The sequence below is a fragment of the Cherax quadricarinatus genome, chromosome 13, assembly GCF_038502225.1.
Source record: "Cherax quadricarinatus isolate ZL_2023a chromosome 13, ASM3850222v1, whole genome shotgun sequence".
In the NCBI taxonomy this organism is placed as follows: Eukaryota; Metazoa; Arthropoda; class Malacostraca; order Decapoda; family Parastacidae; genus Cherax; species Cherax quadricarinatus.
This window is the reverse complement of record NC_091304.1, coordinates 41001204-41022632: the sequence shown is the minus strand read 5'-3', so window position 1 is coordinate 41022632 and position 21429 is coordinate 41001204. Positions and strand designations below refer to the sequence as shown.

The window sequence follows — 21429 nt, the reverse complement described above, 5'->3', positions numbered from 1 at the left end:
ACATTAACCCAATTTAGTCAAAACCCCTAGGAAGTATGATAACTAAACCGCATGAACAAAAGATCACTTACTACTCTCAGGTATTTAAATAAATCCCCCTGAAAAAGACCGGGCCCCACACGTTACTGAATTCACAAACACAATGAGAAACCCGTGTGTTATTTTAAACCAAAAAAACCCACAAAGTTAATAGTTTTTCCCCTTTGGCCACATCTGGCCCAAAACCATATCCCCAAAAACGGAAATTCCCAGATAATACCACAGACCACTACCCTACTTTCCTCATAACAACTCTTGGTAAACTCCCCAAAAACCTCTACAAAGTCTTCCCGACTTCACAATGGGGGCAGTAATTTAAAAACTTTACAACAGCAATAGCAAACATTGATTGGCCCCTGGGGGCCAAAAAAACCCATACAGAATTATTGGCGAATGTATTTAATTTTCCCAAAAAAAAACCCCTACCCATACAACCACCCCAAAAACTAAACATGGCAAGAAAACTAAGAAATCCCCGGTAACACCCCGCATTCTCAAATATTTAAAAACCCACCTTAAAAGAAAAAAAGTACAAATGGGTCCCTAAATAGAGACCAAACAAAAAAATTCTGGCCCAAACCTAAACCAGCCCGATAAGAAGGGCCCAAAAAAATTTTATTAAGGGGAACAAAAATCCAACCTTTTAATTTATATAAAAGCCTGGAAACCCCCTTTAGAAATTCTTGGGGAAAAAAAAGATATCACGGGAAATAGGAAAAAAAAATTAGCAAAAACAGATGAACCCCCAACCCCCTTTTCGAAACCAAAAGATTTTAATGATTTTTCTCCCACTATAGGACAAAAAAACCACCCAAAAAAATCCCAAGCTCAGAACCCCACCAAAAAACTATACCCCAACTACCAACACACTTTTTCTAGCCCGATAACCCATCGAAGTCTCCCCTTTTTATCAACGCACTAAAAAAAAAAGGCAGGGGATTTAAACCCTTTCCCCCCTTTATATACAAAAAGGTCCCAAAGGGGCCCCCAAACATTGCAACACCCAAAAATCCCTTTTTAATCCTCCACCTTCCCTAAATAATTTTAGAATAAAAAGGGGGTTACCCAAAACCAAAAAGAGACCAAAAGAGTTGAAAACTTAAAGGGCCCAAAATCCAAACACCCCTCAAAAATTTAAAAATTAATTAAACGAATGTACCCCCCTTTTTTCTCCCAAAACATACTCCAACCCCGCCAATTTTGGGTTCGGGGTTAATAAAAAATTAATGATGCTTTAACATGCTATTATATATACACTGCAATAAAAAAAACCCCCGGGGGCCTTTACTTACGAAAACTTTTTTATCAGTTGGGGTTAATTTGGGTCCCCGAAAATTGGTCCACTATGGAAAAAAGGGGAATTCCCCAACTACCTCAAGTCATCCTAACAGAAGCCAAATGTGGGGAAACAAGTGGGGCCCAAACCCTTCCCCGAAACCAATTTCAGTTGGTGTCCCCCAGGAAACCCTTTGGCCCCTTTTTCTTTCTCCTATACATAAATGACCTTTCCAAAAATTAATTACTCCCAAAACCCCCACTGGGTTTAGATGACACTACATCGTCTTCTCTCACCCGGGGGCCCAGTCAAGCCAATACTGAAAACCCAATTTCAGGGAAAAATCTACCCGGGGTGAGGACTAACAAACTTTTTAAAACAATTTACAAAATATTCATTCGGTTTTTAACAGGTTTCAAAATGTCCCCCTTTAAAATAATGATAAACGGATCACCTATCCCCCAAACTAACAGAGGGGAAAAATTTTTAGGAATCCACCTTTATAATAGACTAAATTTCATACACATATAAAAAAATTTTCTAAGAAAAATTTCCAAGGGGGGGGTTTGGCAAACATCGAAGAACGGGGACTATATTCCACAGTCAGCCCCCTGGGCCCTTTTATCACTTTTCTTATTTTCCCCCATCTCACCTATGGGAAATTTTTGCTAAACCCAAAACAATTAACCATCTCCCAAACCCCCAATTACCCAACAAAAAGGGTGCAGTTAGAATGATAACAAATTCTCACTACAGGCACACCCCCACAATATTCAATACACTAAACCTACTCACCATACAAAACATCCCCTACTTATTACTAAAAAATTACATACATAGAACCCCTTTCTCCCGATATTTCCTCCCCCCAAAAACTTCCCTTTCCAACCCCCCAGAACAATGACCATAACCCCAAGGCACAGATCACTCTTTGATGTTCCTGTGTTCCCCTCACACTATGCAAAACTCAATGCACATAAAAAGGCCCCAAAATCTGGGGAAATTTATTACCGAAATAAAAAGAAACACTACCTGTTTATAAATTTAAGTTTTTCTCAAAAATCCTTACTCACCCCCAAAACCCAAAAAAATACTGAATATCTGGAAACCCTTTTAAATTTTAAAAATCTTAAATTGGCATTTTGGTTTGGAAAAGGCGTTGACAGGGGGGATGGGGGGGAAATTTTGGCAGATGTTGCAAGTGTATGGTGTGGGGGGGTGGGTTCTGAAAACAGTGAAGGGGTTTTTTCAGGATAGTGAGGCCCCAAGGATTAGAAAAAAAGGAGGGGAAATTTTTTTCCCCGTAAAAATGGGGCCCTTTGACAAAAGGGTGTGTGATGTCATTTTTTTTTTAATATATTTATAGATGGGGTTGTGGGAAATAAAACAGGGTCTTGGCAAGAGGCGTGGAGTTAAAAAATAAAGAATCACACACAGGGGGGAGGGTTTCACAGCTGTTTTCTGATGACACTGTGCTCTTTGGAGATTTAAAAAGAAACTCAAAAGATTGGTGGATGAATTTGGGAGGGTGTGCAAAAAAAAAAATTAAAAGGGCCCGGAAAAAGTAAGGTTAAGGGGGATAACAAAAAAATTTGGTGATGAAAAATTGAATATCAGATTGGAGGGGGGAGAGTATGGAGGGGTGAACGTTTTTCAGATTTTGGGAGGGGGGGGGCAAGGGGTGGGGCTATGAAAGGGTGAGGTGAATCAAAATTGATGAGGGGAAAAAAAGTGGGGTGGTGCCCAGGGGCTTGGGGGACAGAGAACTTTTTTCCTTGGAGGGAAAAAGGGGGAAAGTATAAGGGGTATGGTTTTTCCAAGGCTTCCGGGTGTAAGGGATGGGGGATGAATGTTGCAGGAGGGGAAGGTTTGGGGGCAGTGGGAAATGTCATGTCTGGGGGGCAATTTTGGTGTGAATATAATGCAAAGGGGTTGAGTTTGGAAGTTAGGGGGAGGGTGCGGGGTTACCAAACTGTTTCCCGAGGGGTGAGGGGTTGTTGAGGGGGTTTGGGCATGTAGAGAGAATGGAGGGGAAAAAAGAAAAACTTCAAAAGTGTATCGGGCTGTAGTGGGAAAGGGAAAGGGGGGGGTCGGCCTGGGGAAAGGGGTTTGGGGGGAGGGGGTAAAAGGGGGTTTTGGTAGGGCTTGGACTTCCAGCAGGCATTTCGTGGCGTGTTTGATAGGAGTGAAAAGACAAATGGTTTTTTAAAACTTTCGTCTGTTGGGGTGAGCAAAATAACATTTATGAAAAGGGGTTAGGGGAAAAGGCGGGGACGGGGTCCCGGGAAAATGGGAAATACAGTGCCTGCACCCAAAAGGGGGGGTGTTTAAAGTTTCAGTTTTTAAAAAAAGTAGTGTAAAGCCCCTTTTGGGGGGACAGTGATGGGTGAATGATGGGAAATTTTTTTTTTTTACCCCCCTTTCCTTGGTGGGAATCGGCCAGTGTGATAATAAAAAAAAAAAAAAAAGTTAAACCTAAAACCGAATGTAACTTTATTATTTTTTAAATACACTACCTAACAGAATCCTTCATATGACTGAATGCAACCATATGACCTGTCTTTGTAATACTCACTTGTGCTTTATAGTAATCTGTTTACATTAATGTTTTATCACTGATTTCATCATTGCTTAGTTATTCTTACGTTAATTTTAAGCCAGCCCGTAATGCTATGCATAGTATAAGTGGCTTTGGCATGCTGCTCTTATCTGTATTTTTTTGTACCTCTGTATGTGTGCTCAAATTGGAAATAAATAAAAAAAAAAAAAAATAAAAAAATCCATCACAGCTGCAGGTTTTACAGTGGGTTCATTGGTCTCTCTATTTTGCTTGCCAGTGTCCCATTTCATGTTGGTGAACTGATGTCAACAGTGTGACATCACATTTGTCATGCCACTGAAATGCCATGATGTCATTGGCAGCAAACACCTGAACTTTACCTCTACAAGTGCCAGCGTCGAACCTAAGCATATGCTTAAGATTTCCACGCACTGTGCCACACACATCTGTCATGTTCACTCGCAAGAAATCACTGAGTAAAGGGCTTTTGTACCAGTGGTCAGTATATAAAATAGACCCCTTACCAAGATATGGCTCCATCATTGTTCTAACCACATCACCAGAGATACCCAGTAACTTCCTGGTATCATGCAATGTTTTACTGCCAGTGTGGTATAAACCTTGGTAATAAATACCAACAAGTTGGTTTAGAAAGACACGTAAGCAAACACTATGACATACTTGTTAGAAAACGTTTTGGTTCTGTATGTTAGAAGTGATCAAGGTCCCAGGACCAAAATGTTTTCTAATATGTTAGTGTTTGCTTACGTGTCTTTCTAAACTGCCAGCATACACAATTATATCCAAAACCAGACCACTTTTGCAATCACATAGTACAAATAACTATACCAAAGCATTTCCTCTTGCTTGGTATATACTGCTTGAATGAGTCTTCCTTTGAACAAAATCAAAGACTCATCAATAACAAGCTTCCTGAAGGGATATAAATACATACAGCACTTTTGTTTCAGGTACATAAACACATTTCTGATCTTCTTTAACTTGTCGCTTCTGTCAGGCCTTATTTTGTCTGAAAAGTGTAGCATACGTAACAGTAGCACAAATCTATTCACTGGTATAATGTCACTGAAAGCTGGGGTTGAAGTCAGGCAGTCTTTCGACCAGTATGTGTTGACTGTGCTTATACACATGTGGCATAAGCATTATTTTGGCAAAGAACAGATATGTCTCTGCCACAGTTGTCTTTCCACTGGTGTAGGCGTGATCTCGGTGAAAGAATTGTTTGCCATGGTGTACTCTTAGTATGTATTGCTTTCCCTGACAATAATGTCCATCAGGGGTTCATCAAAGAACAACTGAAAGCATTCCATTTCAGTGGCATTGTTCCCAAGTGTACATGATGGCCGTATTCCACTTTGTGTTTCATCAAAGTCATGGGGATTGCGAACAAACTCGTGACCTTGCTGCCAATCCCAGATGCGATCAGATGGTGGGTTCTGGATATTGAAACATGGTTGTGGTTGTGCAGGTTGTGATTGTGGATGTTGTGGGAGTGTGGGGTTGGGTGAGGCTGGTTGTGACTGTGCAGAGTCAGCAGTGTCGGTAGTAGCGTGGCCCACTGCTGGTGCCACATGACTCGTGCCACCATCACTATCACCATCACCACCTGCTGTCTCACTCAATTCATTCATACACATCGTAACAATATCGTCATCTTCACTATCAGTTCATGGTGTAGGGCCACAGGATGTACTCCAAGATTTACTCCTTTCCCTTGGAACAGCATATGACACTACCAGACCGCATGCTACGTCGTATATACTGCTGCTTCACTGGGGGATATTCACCCTCACTGTCGCAACTAGAACTGCTTTCAGTAGCTTTGAAATCACTATCACTTTCACTGCTCACATCTGAGTCTTGTACACGGGCAAATAGTTTCCTCTTTCGTCCTGGTACAGGTGAATGTGAATGAGCTGGCCCAGCACCAGAGGTGGAAGGTCGTGGGTCATCTGGGGTTTCACCACTAATTACGTTATCCTGGGCACTGTTTTTGGTCACACCCGCTTGAAAACCATGGAATTCACTTTCACTGACACTTCCATTGCTGTTAGAGCTATCGCTTGGGAACAAAAGACCTCCAATTCACCAAGGAGTGAGGTGGTACTTACTGTGAGGCATGGTGAAAATGGACTACCAAGATGGCGTTCCCACAATGCACCAATGAGTCCCAGATTTTTTTCACAGGGTGCACACCCACCACTCAGACCCATTCTGTCATGTTGGGCTACCAGCCCTCTCCTGCTTGATTTGAAGCCGCTAGAATTTATGCGTATAGATACGTCAAACACGGTGGCTCGTAAGATGTATATATACGACCGAAACAGTCAAGGGTTAAAATGCCAACTTTGTGGTCTATTTTCGTATAGTATTTATAGTTGTATTCTCGTTTTCTTGGTCTCATTTGATAGAATGGAAAACATATTGTAGAAATAGAGGTGATTTTGATTGGTTTTGCTATGTAAAGAACCTTGAAATGGAGCTCAAAGTAGGGGAAATGTTTGATTTTTGCCGATGTTCAAAAGTAAACAAATGATGTCTTTTCCAATAAATGTCCAAGCATTGTAATATGCAGTCATGAATGGGTTGACATTATTTATACAGTTATTACAATATAGCAATAGTCTGCATACTAGTAAATCTTCTATTTTTTGTTTGAATAATAATTCAAAATAGAAAGCAAGAGTAATATCAGAGGGGCCCGGAGATGTGACTGATGAGCAAAGAAAATGTTATTTTAGAGCCAGGAATGTCTGCATTGTTCATTCTTTATCCTATTTTGAAATTTCATACTTTTTAATTTTCGCGAATTTGGCCAAATTGCAAATTTCTCACCACATTATTAGGTAATTGGAAACAGTAAATGGGCAGTTTCTTGTGCTCAATCGATAGAAAAAGTGGAGTTCTAAAGAAATAGCTGAGTTTGGTTGACTGGAGCAGTGGAATTAACCGAAAATAGGGCTGAAAGTGGGCGAAATTGCCGATTCGTAAATATCGCCGAGGTCCCAAACTTCACGAGAGCGTAATTCCTCAGTTTTCCATCAAATTTCGTTCTTTTGGTGTCATTACAATCGGGAAAAGATTCTCTATCGTTTCGTAAGAAAATATGTTGGGGGGATTTTGCGACACCAGGAGACACCTCAGGATTTGGGGTTGCGACAGTCAAGGGGTTAATTCTTCAACACTGAGAGAAAGTTTGTGAGCAGGAGTCTCAACAGTAAAAGCATTAAAGCTATCTTGTATTAAAAAAATAAGAAATGTCATATTCATAATTTTCCTGTTGGCTGAATGTTTTCTGGAATTTTGAATTAAAAATTTTTCAGAATCTAAATTTTCTGAATAAAAGTGAAAAATCATAATTCAAACTTTAACAGTAATATTTATGGAGTGGTGTATATACCAGCTTTTATCTCAGTTTAGTCATTGGCAATATGTGAAATACTATAGACGGTTAATTCAGTACAGTGGACCCAGTGTTTTTGTGATTAATCCGTTCCAGAGACTATAACAAAACCCGAAAATCAGGAAAACCAAAATAATTTTCCCCATAAGAAATAATGTAAATCCAATTAATCTGTTCCAGACACCCAAAGTTATTAACAAAAATACATATTTTTAGTGATTAAATATAGATTTACATACAGAAATCAATGACAAATAAATATAAAGCACTAATAAAATGTATAAATGAACATTTAACATCACCCTTGTCTTTATTGAAGACTTGTTGGTGTATGGAAGATGGTGAGGAGGGAAGAGGGAGAAGTTACTATTGTTTGGAAGAGGAATCCCCTTCCATAATGACTTCAGGTACCAAGTCCTTATTCAGGGTTACTTCCCTTCTTTGTTTTTTACTGGCACTAGGACCAGCTTGAGTCACTGGACTCCTGTTGCGCAAAAAAATTTTCCAGAGAGCTCTGTTTCTGGCATCTCTAAGATTTGCCTAAAATGGGACAAGGCATTGTCGTTGAACATGTTGCAGACACGGCATGCAACAGCTTTGTTAGGGTGATGTTCCTCCACGGATATTTGCACCTCACTCCACTTTGCACAGATGTCCATAATCACTGAAGAAGGTACCTTCTTCCCTCTCTCTTCCTCCTCTGAAGCAGTTTCCTCAGTTGTGGCCTGTGCTGTTCCAGATGAAGGTCTTGCAGCTCTTCAGTGGTTAGCTCTTCACCGTGGTCATCCACCAACTCTTCCACATCCTGGCCACTCACATCCAACCCTGTGGACTTCCCCAAAGCCACAAAGATTCCACAACAGGCATAGGGTTGTCAGGTGTATGTGGGGAAGTACCCTGGCTGGTGTGTGTGTGGGTGAAGTACCCTAGCTGGTGTGTGTGGGGAAGTACCCTAGTTGGTGTGTGAGGGGGGAAGTACCCTGGCTGGTGTGTTCTTTCTTGAATTCTATGGTATTTCTCGCCTTCATTATCAAAGGGCTGGCACTAGGAGCTTTCTTTGGGCCCATGGTGGCTTATTTAGCAGTCACACACAATAAACAAGCGCAAAAAACAATGAATTATTACGAAATGTTTCATTTGACCTTGCAGGATAATGTTTACTCGCCGAGAAACAATGCCACACTGACTCAGAATGCGTGTGAGGGAGACTTTGTGTGCACGCAGGCATTCGGACATGTTCTGTATGACCAACAAAGCAAAAAAAAATTAACGAAAACAGACTATATTTTGACGAAACAAGTCGGCGATAACCGAAAATCACGAAATCAGAGGGTAACGAAAACAGAGGGTCCACTGTATTTGAAATAATTACCCAGATCTGCTGTGATCAGTGTTACTATAGCAGGAGTCATTAGTGCACTTTCTACATTCTACTGAATTATAGTGCAGAATGTCACATGAACGAAAATTGTATCCTTGTCCCAAATATTGATTCTTTGACATTGCTGTGCTATTTGATGGTCTTGGACAGTTTCACATTAGTCTTTCCATAAATACAATAGTTCTCTTCCATTTTTGTCTTCTCGTGTGTTTTTCAAATATTTATGTTGCTTTTTGCATTTTTTCTCACATGTGCTTGATTATTGCTATTTGATATCTCCACAGGTTCTTGTTTCTTCCTTTAGATGATTGGTAACTGCTTGATTTTTGCAATATCCATACCAATATTGTGTGTGTGTGTGGGGGGGGGGGGGCTCACAGTTGTAGATAGATTTCAGAATCACTCATCTTTCTGATTTAGTTAATTATCATCACCATTAATTATCTGGAAGCCTGAGTTTCATACAGGTCTGCCATCACAAATCCGGCATTATTGGGACCTGTAGTGTGCCGGATTATTGAGTTGGCCAGATTACAGAGTGGTTAAGTTAGACTACACTTAATAAAATTAACCAACTTGACTTTTACAAGAAAGTTCATTGAACATCAGCAAAAATTGAACATTTCCACTACTTTGAGCTCAATTTCAAGGTACTTTTTGTCGTTAAACCAATCAGAATCATATCTATTTCTGTAATGTATGTTCCATTCTATCAAATGAGACCACAAAAAGATAAAACCATTAAAAACCATACGAAAATTTACTACTAAGGGGCGGTTAATGGCTGAGAAGTGAACTCCATTATTTGTCTGATTTTTTTTTTCATTTTTGGTGTACGTCATACATTGCCCAAGTTTCCATAAGATAGCCCTACAAACAACTGAAAAAAAAATATTTACCAAAAATCATATATGGCAAGCCGAAGCCAGGTACTGGAAATAAGCCATTGACTTTTTTTTGGGGTTATCCTCGGTTCTCTACACATATGCTGCTATGTATGATGATTTGTGTAGACAAAATAGCTTTTTTGTTTCAGTTTTATGGTGCATTATGAGTGTATATCACAGTTAGCCCTGTGCTATACTCCATTTTCTGTAATATCCCCCAAGACAGGGATAGGAGAATGGTACTTGTATCCCATATCCTTTTCTTACCTCTGTCGAACCGCTCAGTATTATGCCAAATATTATTCATTCTGGAGTATTTCACATTTTTTTTTATTATGTCATATTAGATCAATTGTGATAGGCAAATAACCTTTGTGTTGCTATTAATATAATAATAAAGCATATTCCCCTGCATCATGAGACTGAGCTCATGGCAACTGACAGTGACTTCAAAGCCACCTATCTTTTATGGACAATGTACTGTGTATGTGCTTTACACAATGAAAAGCATTTCATTTATTTGTTGTAACCATGGCTAGGGCTAAAAGTAAGCAGGTTATAATAATAAATCAAGAAAAAGAAATTGGAATGACTTATGCAGCAAGTAGCACCACTAAACAGTACCAGCAGGTTGGTGTGACGACCCTACAAATTTGAAGTTACGCTAGCTGAAATTAGTGCTGAATAACTGATGGAACCGGATGTCTTATTGCCGGATTTGTGATGGCGGATCTGTACTAACATTATCCACTGGCTTGAATTTTATAATCACTAACATTAACCAGTGCCCTGTAGTCTTTCATAAGCATTAAGGGTACTGTACCAAGTAGCCTGAGCTTCATGAGCCCCATTACATACACTAAATTTATATATGGATGAGGAGGAAGAGGTTTAAATGTTGATAGTGAGGAAAACCGCCATTGTACAGTATGATTCTTAACCCGTAAATGGTCCAAACGTATATATATGTTCACTACCCCAGTGCCTCAAATATTTTGAGAAATAAAAAAATTATTTTTTTTTTATTGAAAGAAAGAGCACATTTTTCTAAGTGTTAAAGGATAAAAAAAAATTTTTCTAGGGTCAGTACTTGCCAAGATATGAGGTCGAAAAGTTGGCACTTGGAGATCACCTGGGGGAAACTTGGAGCGCTTCCGCTTGCAGAAGTGTTTCCAATATATCTTCCCCCCCCCCCTTTTTTTTTTTTTTTTCATATTTTATATCATTTTTATGTTCTGATAATTACAATTTATAGTAGTTCTTATTTTATAACCAATCTTTGTTCTGACACTAGTATTAGGTACTGAAATTGTACTCAAATTGTTCACAAACACACTGACAGGTGGACATTTACACCTGCCTTGGTCATTTACTATTGTCTTGGAATATATACAAAGTATTTATATGTCCCAGCAATGTTTTGGATATGTGGAAGTACATAATAATGAGGAGAAGGAGGAGGAGAAGGAGGAGGAGGAGGAGGAGGAGGAGAAGGAGGAGGAGAAGGAGGAGGAGAAGGAGGAGGAGGAGGAGGAGAAGGAGGAGAAGGAGGAGGAGAAGGAGAAGGAGGAGGAGGAGAAGGAGGAGAAGGAGGAGGAGGAGGAGAAGGAGGAGGAGGAGGAGAAGGAGGAGGAGGAGTAGGAGGAGGAGGAGGAGTAGGAGGAGGAGGAGAAGGAGGAGGAGGAGGAGAAGGAGAGAGGAGGAGAGGAGGAGGAGGAGGAGAAGGAGGAGGAGGAGAGAGGAGGAGGAGAGAGGAAGGAGGAGGAGGAGGAAGGAGGAGAGAGGAGGAGGAGAAGGAGGAGGAGGAGGAGGAGGAGAGGAGGAAGGAGGAGGAGAGAGGAGGAGGAGAGAGAGAAGGAGGAGAAGGAGGAGGAGGAGAGGAGGAGAAGGAGAAGAGGAGGGAGGAGAAGAGGAGGAGGAGGAGAAGAAGAAGGAGAAGGAGGAGGAGGAGAAGGAGAGAAGAAGGAGGAGGAGAAGGAGAGGAGGAGGAGAAGGAGAAGGAGGAAGGAGAAGGAGAAGAGAGGAGGAGGAGAAGGAGGAGAAGGAGAGAAAGGAAGGAGGAGAAGAAAGGGGGAGGAGGAAGGAGAAGGAGAGAGAGGAGGAGAGAGGAGGAGAGGAGAGGAGGAGAGAGGAGGAGGAGGGGAGAAGGAGAGGAGAGGAGAGGAGGAGGAGGAGAAGAGGAGGAGGAGGAGAAGGAGAAGAGGAGGAGGAGGAGGAGAGAGATGAGAGAGAGAGGAGAGATGATGAGGAGATGATGAGGATGAGAGAGAGAGAGAGAGAGAAGGAGAGATGATGGAAGGAGATGAAGGAGGAGGAGGGATGGATTGAAGAGAGGAGGATGGATGAAGGAGAAGGAGGTGATGAAGGAGAAGGAGGTGATGAAGGAGAAGGAGGTGATGAAGGAGAAGGAGGTGATGATGATGATGAAGGAGAAGGAGGTGATGATGATGATGAAGGAGAAGGAGGTGATGATGATGATGATGATGTCAACATAGTTGCTGATCCCTGTGTTATATAGCATAGCATATTAGTATCATCCATGTGCTTTAGATAGGAGATCCCTTGTAGGCCTGTGACTTCGTGTGACGTCACGGGATGCGCATGTGTAGGCTCGTACCTCTGCCTCCCCCTCACTTGGCGGCAGACCTTCCAGACTAGTACACGGCAAGGCTGGGCTCCATCTCCCATCATCTCAGTCTGACAATATATCGTAACCATCCAACAAGTGTTTCTACCTTCAACCCTTGATATCTCCCATCTGTGTTCCACCTATACGTTCAGACTTGCAGGATAGTGTTCCGTTGCCTCAAGTGTCCGAGGACACTCAGACTTCCTTGAGTGCACAACCTATCCCTGCAATGACTGCTAGTTAGAGTAGTAGTTTCTCCACAGGGGATGCCTTGTCAGAAAACGATTACTTGAAACTAGTAATGCCATCTCTTACTGATGTCGCATGCCGTCTGCAGAAAGACGTCTCTGCTGCGGCTAGTGCTCTCACTAGAGTGTCTGTTGTTGTTCCTAATGTTCCAGAAGGTGATAATGTCCTAGTTGACAGTGATTCCTGCAAGGTCGAAGCTTTATTTGTTGAACCTTCCTTACATATTGTAAGAGACAGTAAGATCTATTTACTCCTTGCTAACACTTTGGGTCAGTGTTCGTCTCAGAGCAAATACCAACCTCATTGACCTAGTTCACTATCCTTACCCTGTTCAAGTACAGGATGACGTGCCACCTGACCAGTGGGTCGGTGCTATTTCAACAGTGGAGACCTTATCCACTCCGCTGGATCAATTTATCCCACCAGTTGAGGAGAAAGACTTAGCTCCCACTGATTTCCCAGACGAAGTCAAGCGTTTGTTGACTCTGTTGAACAAACGTCGTAAAGCCATTGCCTTACCAGGTGAGAAGATGGGTATAACGAACTTATTGTCCCATCGTATTCCACTTGAACCTGGTACTAGACCTATTTATATACCTGCGACAGAATGCCTCATTCTCGTTGCTGTCGAGAGGAACTGATCAATCAAATGCTCAATGATGGAGTTATTGCACCTAGCAATTCACCCTGGAATGCGCCTTGATCCTAGTGCCTAAGAAGGATGGCACTTGGTGCCTGGTGATTGACTTTAGGAAGTTAAATGCGAAACCATTCCAGATCGCTCCCACTTCCTGTACTAGGTGACCTTTACGCAATATCGGAGTTAACAAAGTCTTCTCGACCCTGGACTTGTTACAAGGGTTTTGGCAAGTCCCTCTTGACGAGGACAGCCAAGAGCTAACTGCATTCTCCACTCCTACAGGTCATTATCACTTCCTTCGTATGGCGTTTGGATTACGATCCTCCCCTATCACGTTCTCAAGGCTCATGACTAATATCTTTAGAGGTCTCATAGGTAATGCACTTATGGTGTACTTAGATGACGTAATCATCATGTCTAAAGATGTGGATACACACTTGAAAAGACTTGATGTAGTACTTGGTAAGCTTGAAGCCAATTTAAAGATCAAACTGTCTAAACGTCAATTTTTCAGATCGGAAATTAAGTTTCTTGGTCACGTAGTCATTCCTAGAGGGGTTACGACTGACCAAAGTAAAGTAATTGCAGTACTAAATTTTCCAACTCCCAAAACTGCTGATGCCGTAAGATCCTTTGTGGGCTTAGCAGGTTTTTATAGATCTTTCATTGCCAATTTTTCTTCCATAGCTGCTGCTCTAACTGAGTTGCTTAAGAAAGATGCTCCTTTTGTTTGGACCTTCCGTCAAGAAAAAGCATTCCAAACTCTAAATCCACCATTGTTCCTCATCATCCTGCCAGCAATGGGTTAGCCGAAAGAACCAATAAGAAAGTACTTGATGTCCTGAGAGCCACTATCAACCCCAATGGTGAAACTTGGGATGAAGTCATACCAGATGTCCAATGTGCCATAAATTCTGCTTACAATGCTTCAATAGATGATACTCCACATTATGCATTGTATGGTGTAGACAAGCGTTTACCCTACGAGTTGTTATATTCCACTCCGAAACCTAATTACAACCCTGATGATTTCGTAGCAACTCGTACCAGCATGGCTCAAAGTGTTTTTAGAAGAATACGTGAAACACTTTACAAATCAACAGCAGAATTTACTAGAGTAACTAATAGCCGTGCTAAGCCATCAAAAGTCAAAGTAGGTTCAAGAGTAATGCTGACAAATTTCAACAAAACATCCGAAATGCCTAAGCTCGATCAAAAGTTTGTCGGACCTTATCGAGTTGTAGAACATATCTCTGGTAATAAGTATAAGGTTAGAGAAATTAGTACTGGTAAGTACAAAGAATCGCATTTAGATCATTTGAAGTTAGTATGCGATGTTGATGATATTGCTACCCAGACTAATGTGACAGATGCTGAAAATCCTCTTGACTCTGTACCCTCTACCTCAGATACTCAGTCGGATAACCAACCTGAATGTCGTTACTCCTTGCGTACTCGACAAGTAATGAGAAACCCACAAGTTTAAGAACCCCTACGATAAAGATGAAGATGAAGATGAAGATGATGCACCCTCCTCCTCCAAGCATGAAAAACAAAGTCCACCCCTGACAGTGACGTGATAAGATGAGATAACATTTGATAAGAGCTGACATTTGATGAGCATTGGCAAGGGTGCAGTGATAAGACTTGATAAGAAAAGATTAGGGCCTTGCTTTGTTTTCGCTGGTACACAAACATGTCTGTATTTGTCTGTCAAGCTCCCTGTCTATCTGTCTACCTCTCTTTCTCAGCGAGAGCCTCAAGACTGGGTCATCACATTTACTCATACTTTCCAGCAGAGTATAGCACTTTGTCTGGATTTTTTTTTTTTTTTTTATTATCACACCGGCCGATTCCCACCAAGGCAGGGCGGCCCGAAAAAGAAAAACTTTCACCATGATTCACTCCATCACTGTCTTGCCAGAAGGGTGCTTTACACTACAGTTTTTAAACTGCAACATTAACACCCCTCCTTCAGAGTGCAGGCACTGTACTTCCCATCTCCAGGACTCAAGTCCAGCCTGCCGGTTTCCCTGAACCCCTTCATAAATGTTACTTTGCTCACACTCCAACAGCACGTCAAGTATTAAAAACCATTTGTCTCCATTCACTCCTATCAAACACGCTCACGCATGCCTGCTGGAAGTCCAAGCCCCTCGCACACAAAACCTCCTTTACCCCCTCCCTCCAACCTTTCCTAGGCCGACCCCTACCCCGCCTTCCTTCCACTACAGACTGATACACTCTTGAAGTTATTCTGTTTCGCTCCATTCTCTCCACATGTCCGAACCACCTCAACAACCCTTCCTCAGCCCTCTGGACAACAGTTTTGGTAATCCCGCACCTCCTCCTAACTTCCAAACTACGAATTCTCTGCATTATATTCACACCACACATTGCTCTCGGACATGACATCTCCACTGCCTCCAGCCTTCTCCTCGCTGCAACATTCATCACCCATGCTTCACACCCATATAAGAGCGTTGGTAAAACTAAACTCTCATACATTCCCCTCTTTGCCTCCAAGGACAAAGTTGGTTATCCTAGGTAATTTACACTATGTATACTTGTATATATGTGTACCTGTGAGACAGATAGATGGACAGATAGAGAGAGAGAGATAGACAGGGATAGACAAAGACAAAGAGAGAGAGATAGACATAGATACAGACAGACTGCTAGCTAGCCAGTCAGTCAGCCTGCCAGAATTGTTTCTTTACTTAGGGCATAGGTTATAAGACTTTCTGAAAGGGTGTTGCACAAATATTGCACATGGGTTATTATCGAGTTTTTTTTTTTATATTACCTCGACCACTTTTGGCCACATCCACCTCAGCCACTAAACTCAGGGTCAAAATCACTTTCCTCTTAAAATGGGAGAGTTAATACTACATGACATCAGTGAATCCAAGGTGTTTAATGCGCTGTTTGCTCTAGCTGGCGCTCATTTGAACTGGTGCTCCCACAAGGTATTAAGTGATCACAGAGTTTTTTAATACTGCCCCCACTGAGTGTTAGAACCCATTCTATGCTCACAAGGCATCTCAGGCCAGTTGTACCAAACTTGAAGGCAGGAGAAATAAAACATATATATACGTATGGGGCACTAGCGGTAAAAACGTATATATACGTTTGGATCGTTTACGGGTTAATGTTTATTTTGTTGCTAGTTAAAAAGTCAAACTTAGTCCTCTTATCTCAGTTTGTCTTGGAATCTTGTCTGTGTGTGTGGCTGCTGTTGGTACTGTAACAGAGAACATGGAGAGCTCTGTGCATTTATAATTATTCTTCTTTCAACAAACTGGCTGTATCCCACCAAGGCAGGGTGGCCCAAAAAGAAAAACAAAAGTTTCTCCTTAAATTTATTAATTTATACAGGAGAAAGGGTTACTAGCCCCTTTCTCCTGGCATTTTAGTCGCCTCTTACAACACGCATAGCTTACTGAGGAAGAATTCTGTTCCACTTCCCCATAGAGATAAGAGGAAATAAACAAGAACTAGTAAGAAAATATAAGAAAACCCATAGGGGTATGTATATACAGTAGAGCCCCGGTTTACGATATTATTTCATTCCAGAAGTATGTTCAGGTGCCAGTACTGAACGAATTTGTTCCCATAAGGAATATTGTGAATTAGATTAGTCCATTTCAGACCCCCAAACGTACACGTACAAACGCACCTACATAAATACACTTACATAATTGGTCGCATTGGGAGGTGATCGTAAACCGAGGGTCCACTGTATATGCTTGTACATGTATGTGTAATGTGACCTAAGTGTAAGAATTAGCAAGACGTACCTGAAACCTTGCATGTTTGAGACAGAAAAATGGACATCAGCAATCCTACCATCATATAAAACAATTACAGGCTTTCGTTTTACTCACTAGGCAGGACGGTAGTACCTCCCTGGGCGGTTGCTGTTTACCAACCTACTACCTAGAGCATTTATAATTTTTAGTTAATATTAGGGGTGAATATGAAGGAGAAAAGTGATAGTTTTGTAGAACAAAAGTTATCGCTTGATTTTATTTTTAAAAGAAATTTTTTGAATATTACAATTCTTCTATGCATAATATTAGAACATCATGACATTTTTCTTGTACTACTTTTATATTATCAAATAATGATTTTTCTGATACCCAACAGTGTGATTATGGAGATGCATTATAGTATTAATTGTTTTTTTTTTTTTTTGTAATGCAACTGAGTAAATGTGTTCTTTTTATTTTCGACTAGGTGCTATACACATTAGTAACCCAATTGGGCGGCAAGCAAAAGGTCTTAGTCATCTTAATCTTTCTCAGTGTGGTCTCACTGGTAAAGGTGTCAACATGTTAGCACATTCCCTCTCAGTCAATAAGGTAAGTTCTGAGTTTCCTTTGATATTTAAAGTATTCCTAAGTATTTCTGATATGAGGGTAATATTTCAGTGAGAGATTCTCATTATGTATATTTAATCATTCCATGAAAAGGATAAATAAGTTGTTTGCCAACGTGCTTCACTGTTTCACAGTACAGTGGGCCCTGCTTTACAGCATTCCGATAATATGGACATTACAAATTATGACCAAATCTTGTTGTATATCTCCCCCCACCTGACTTTCTAATACAGTCACCGCACGCCACCCAGTTTGTTTACATTCTCCTTGAGAACATTACTTCAGTATGTCTGGAAACTTTCCAAAATTTCAAGTGTTTGAAAGTTTTCATACTTTGTGTACTCTGATAATTAACTTAGGTATAGGTACTCAAGTAAACTTACACACTGTGCTGGCGTGCAGCTACACATTAAAATCACTAAGTGTGTCTTATTAGTCTTGATGCCATATTAATAATGATCATAAAATGCAATAATAATCACTCAGAGGCACATTAACCCTTAAACTGTCCAAACGTAGATCTACGTTTGCACGCGTAGTGCTCCGAACGTATATCTATGTTTTTTACATTGTTTCTTAGGGAGAAAATTAAGGTTGGAGCGCTACGCGCACAAACATAGTTCTATGTTTGGACAGTTTAAGGGTTAAATGTTATACATTATGTTAGTGTAAACATTTTTCATTAATCCATCTATATTTTTTTTTCAAAAATTATATAATAAACATGCTAAGTAACGTATAAACATGATAAATACACCTACAATAGAATAATTTAACTTATATACAAGATGTTTTTCCAGTTGCCTAGTTGGAATGTTGGAAAGAATAACGTTTTCTTTAGTTCAACATCGAAGAAAATGTGTACACAATAGTATTACTGGGGGAAACTGTGGAAAATTATGCCTTCACTCAGAGCTTCATTCCTTCTAAAAATGGTGGGAATGTTGCTCATTATTTATTCTACTCTACCAATGTGAAGACAACTTGCACACAATGTAAGATGTTTGTATAATGGCTAAGCTTCACAAACATGGAAACAAGTCACTTGAACTTTTTTGGGGCTTATCCTAGGTAATCTATGCATATGCTGCTATGTATGATAATCTGTGTAGCTGTATTTGTGTACCTGTACCTGAATAAAAACTAACTAACTCAGACATGGAAATGAATGTGTGTGAACCATAACTAGATGCATTCATGTTTGTTTACATACTCATTTACTAATTCTCTCTCTCTCTCGTTTATTCATTTCATCTCGTTTACTCACTTCTCACCCTACATTAAGACTACAGATATTTTAAGGTAAGTAATGAGTGTATTGTATATGTATTTTATTGCTCTAGGGTGCTCTAAATGTATATTTCGTGTGGGTGGGGTGGCCATACCTATCACATCTGACCTGTTACAGTAAACACTAACCTCTTGCCCTACATTAAGACTACATATATTTTAAGGTAAATAATGAGTGTACTGCATGTGTGTTTTACTTTTTATTGTTTTTAATGACATTCTGTTGCAGACTAAATATACGTTGGTGTAAACTTATCTGGCATTTATATCATCTATAAATTGAAAAAATGGCATTCTTCTTTCTGGTGATGTCCGCTTTCTGGCAGTAGCCTGGAACCTAACCTGCTGTATAAGTGGGGCCCCACTGTACTTGAATAATTATGTGAAGGAATTCAGGGACACCGGATATGCAGACTTGAGTCTTGGAGGTGAGAATGGCAGTACTGTCTGCATTCTGAAGGAGGGTAGGGATGTTGCAGTAGGAATAATCTGATTGTGATGACAGCACACTACTGGAAAGATGGTGATTGAGTGAATGTTATAAAACTATAAGAATTGTTTTCTGAGTCTCCATGCCTTGGCATGACATGGTTGTTGTATTGCACAAGCACTCACACACTGTACATGCACTTGCATGCGTGTGCGCGCACACACACACACACACACACACACACACACACACACACACACACACACACACACACACACACACACACACACACTCCTTGCTCTCACACACACCTCGCTCTTGCACACTCACACACACTTCGCTCTTGCACACTCACACACACTTCGCTCTTGCACACTCACACACACTTCGCTCTTGCACACTCACACACACTTCGCTCTTGCACACTCACACACACACACACACACACACACACACACACACACACACACACACACACACACACACACACACACACACACACACACACACACACACACACACACACACACACACACACACTACAGGTACCATCCGACTTATGATCGAGCTTGGTTCCGACCAACCGGTCGCAAGTCGAAATGGACATAAGTCGAACCTCACAACTGAATATCAGCGTCACATTTTTGCAACGACTTTATTTTATTGTTTTATTTTGGTATTTCATTTTTTACTTTACTTTTTATGCTGTTAGTACTGTATTTTATACTGTAAGGTTTAAGATAAACACTGTGTACAACACAAACAGTTGTTTATTTTCCAGAAATTTGGCATAAAAAACGCGGTCGTAAGTCAAGTGGTCGTATGTCGAGCAGATTGTAAGTAGGATGGTAGGTGTATACATTTTTACCGCTAGTGCCCCAAACGTATGTATACGCTTTATTTTTCCTGCCTTCAAATTTGGCACAATTGGCCCGAGGCGCCTTGTCAGCATAGAATGGGTCCTGACACTCAGTGTGTGGGGTATTAAAAATCTGGGACCACTTAGTACGTACCTTGTGGGAGCACCAGTTCAAATGAACGCCAGCTAGAGCAAACGGCGCAGCAAACACCTGGGTTTCACCAATTTCATGTAGTATTAATTCTCCCATTTTAACCCTTTCATGGTCCGTCCCGTAGATCTACGGCTTTACGTTCAGGGTCCAAACCGTAGATCTACGCCATGAGCTCAGCTCACTCTGATAAACTGTGAGTGGTACATTTGGGCCTAGATATGAGAGAATACATCTATGTGGTATGTGTGCACCACATAAAACAGATCCTGCAGCACACTGTGTATAATGAGAGAAAAAAAATGAAATCATGATTTTTCGATTAAAACGGCAACTTTGCAGTGTTTTTTCGTATGTTTTTTATAGTTGTATTTGCGATTTCTTGGTCTCATTTGATAGAATGGAAGACATATTACAGAAATAGAGATGATTTTGATTGGTTTTAGCACTGGAAATGGCTTGAAACTGAGCTCAAAGTAGCAGAAATGTTAAATTTTTGCCGATATTCAAGAGTAAACAAACGACCTCACACGTCTAATACACACCAGCTGGTGGGTCTAATATACATTCACAAATATGGTGATGATATTTATACAATTATTACAGTATTGCATAACAGTAAATCTTCTATTTTTTGGTGTGAATAAAAATTCATTATGTGAATAAAAAATCAAAATGGAATTTATTTGTAAAGCCTCAAAACATAACTAATGAACAGAGGAAATGTTAGTTTAGTGCCAGGAATGCCTACATTGTTCATACTGGACCCTATTTTGAAATTGGAATATTTTGAACTTTGTGTTAAATTGGCCAAATTAACAATTTCCGATCACTTTATTTTGTAGTTGAAACAGTTGACTTGGCGATTTCTTGTGCTCAATCGATAGAATAGAAGTAATACTAGTGAAATAGCTAAGAATTTGGTTGATTGGAATAATGTAATTGGCCTAAAATAGGAGTCAAATTCGGCAAAATCGCCGATTCGTAAATATCGCTGACACATCAAAATTTGCGAGAGCATAATTTCGTCAATTTTCCACCAAATTTCGTACTTTTTGTTTTATTACCTTCACAAAAAGATTCTCTACGATTTCATAAGAAAAAATAACATTTTTTTTTTTGAAAATTCTTGGACACTGGTGCATGACTCCAGATTTGGGCCTTGGACCCTGAAAGGGTTAAGACGAAAGTGATTTTGACCCTGAGTTTAGTGGCTTTGAGGTGGATGTGGC

The 21429-nt window shown here is 40.5% G+C and overlaps 1 protein-coding gene across 6 annotated transcripts in view; it reads left to right on the top strand.

Moving 5' to 3' along the window:
• The window catches only part of LRR (Leucine-rich repeat), a 705864-nt gene that overhangs the window by 518655 nt on the left and 165780 nt on the right, over nt 1–21429 (top strand). For all 6 annotated transcript variants that reach the window (XM_070084670.1, XM_070084668.1, XM_070084669.1 and 3 more), the window contains one exon: nt 17325–17449. In XM_070084670.1, the coding sequence (XP_069940771.1) occupies nt 17325–17449 (125 nt within the window). The remainder of the gene's footprint in view (nt 1–17324; nt 17450–21429) is intronic.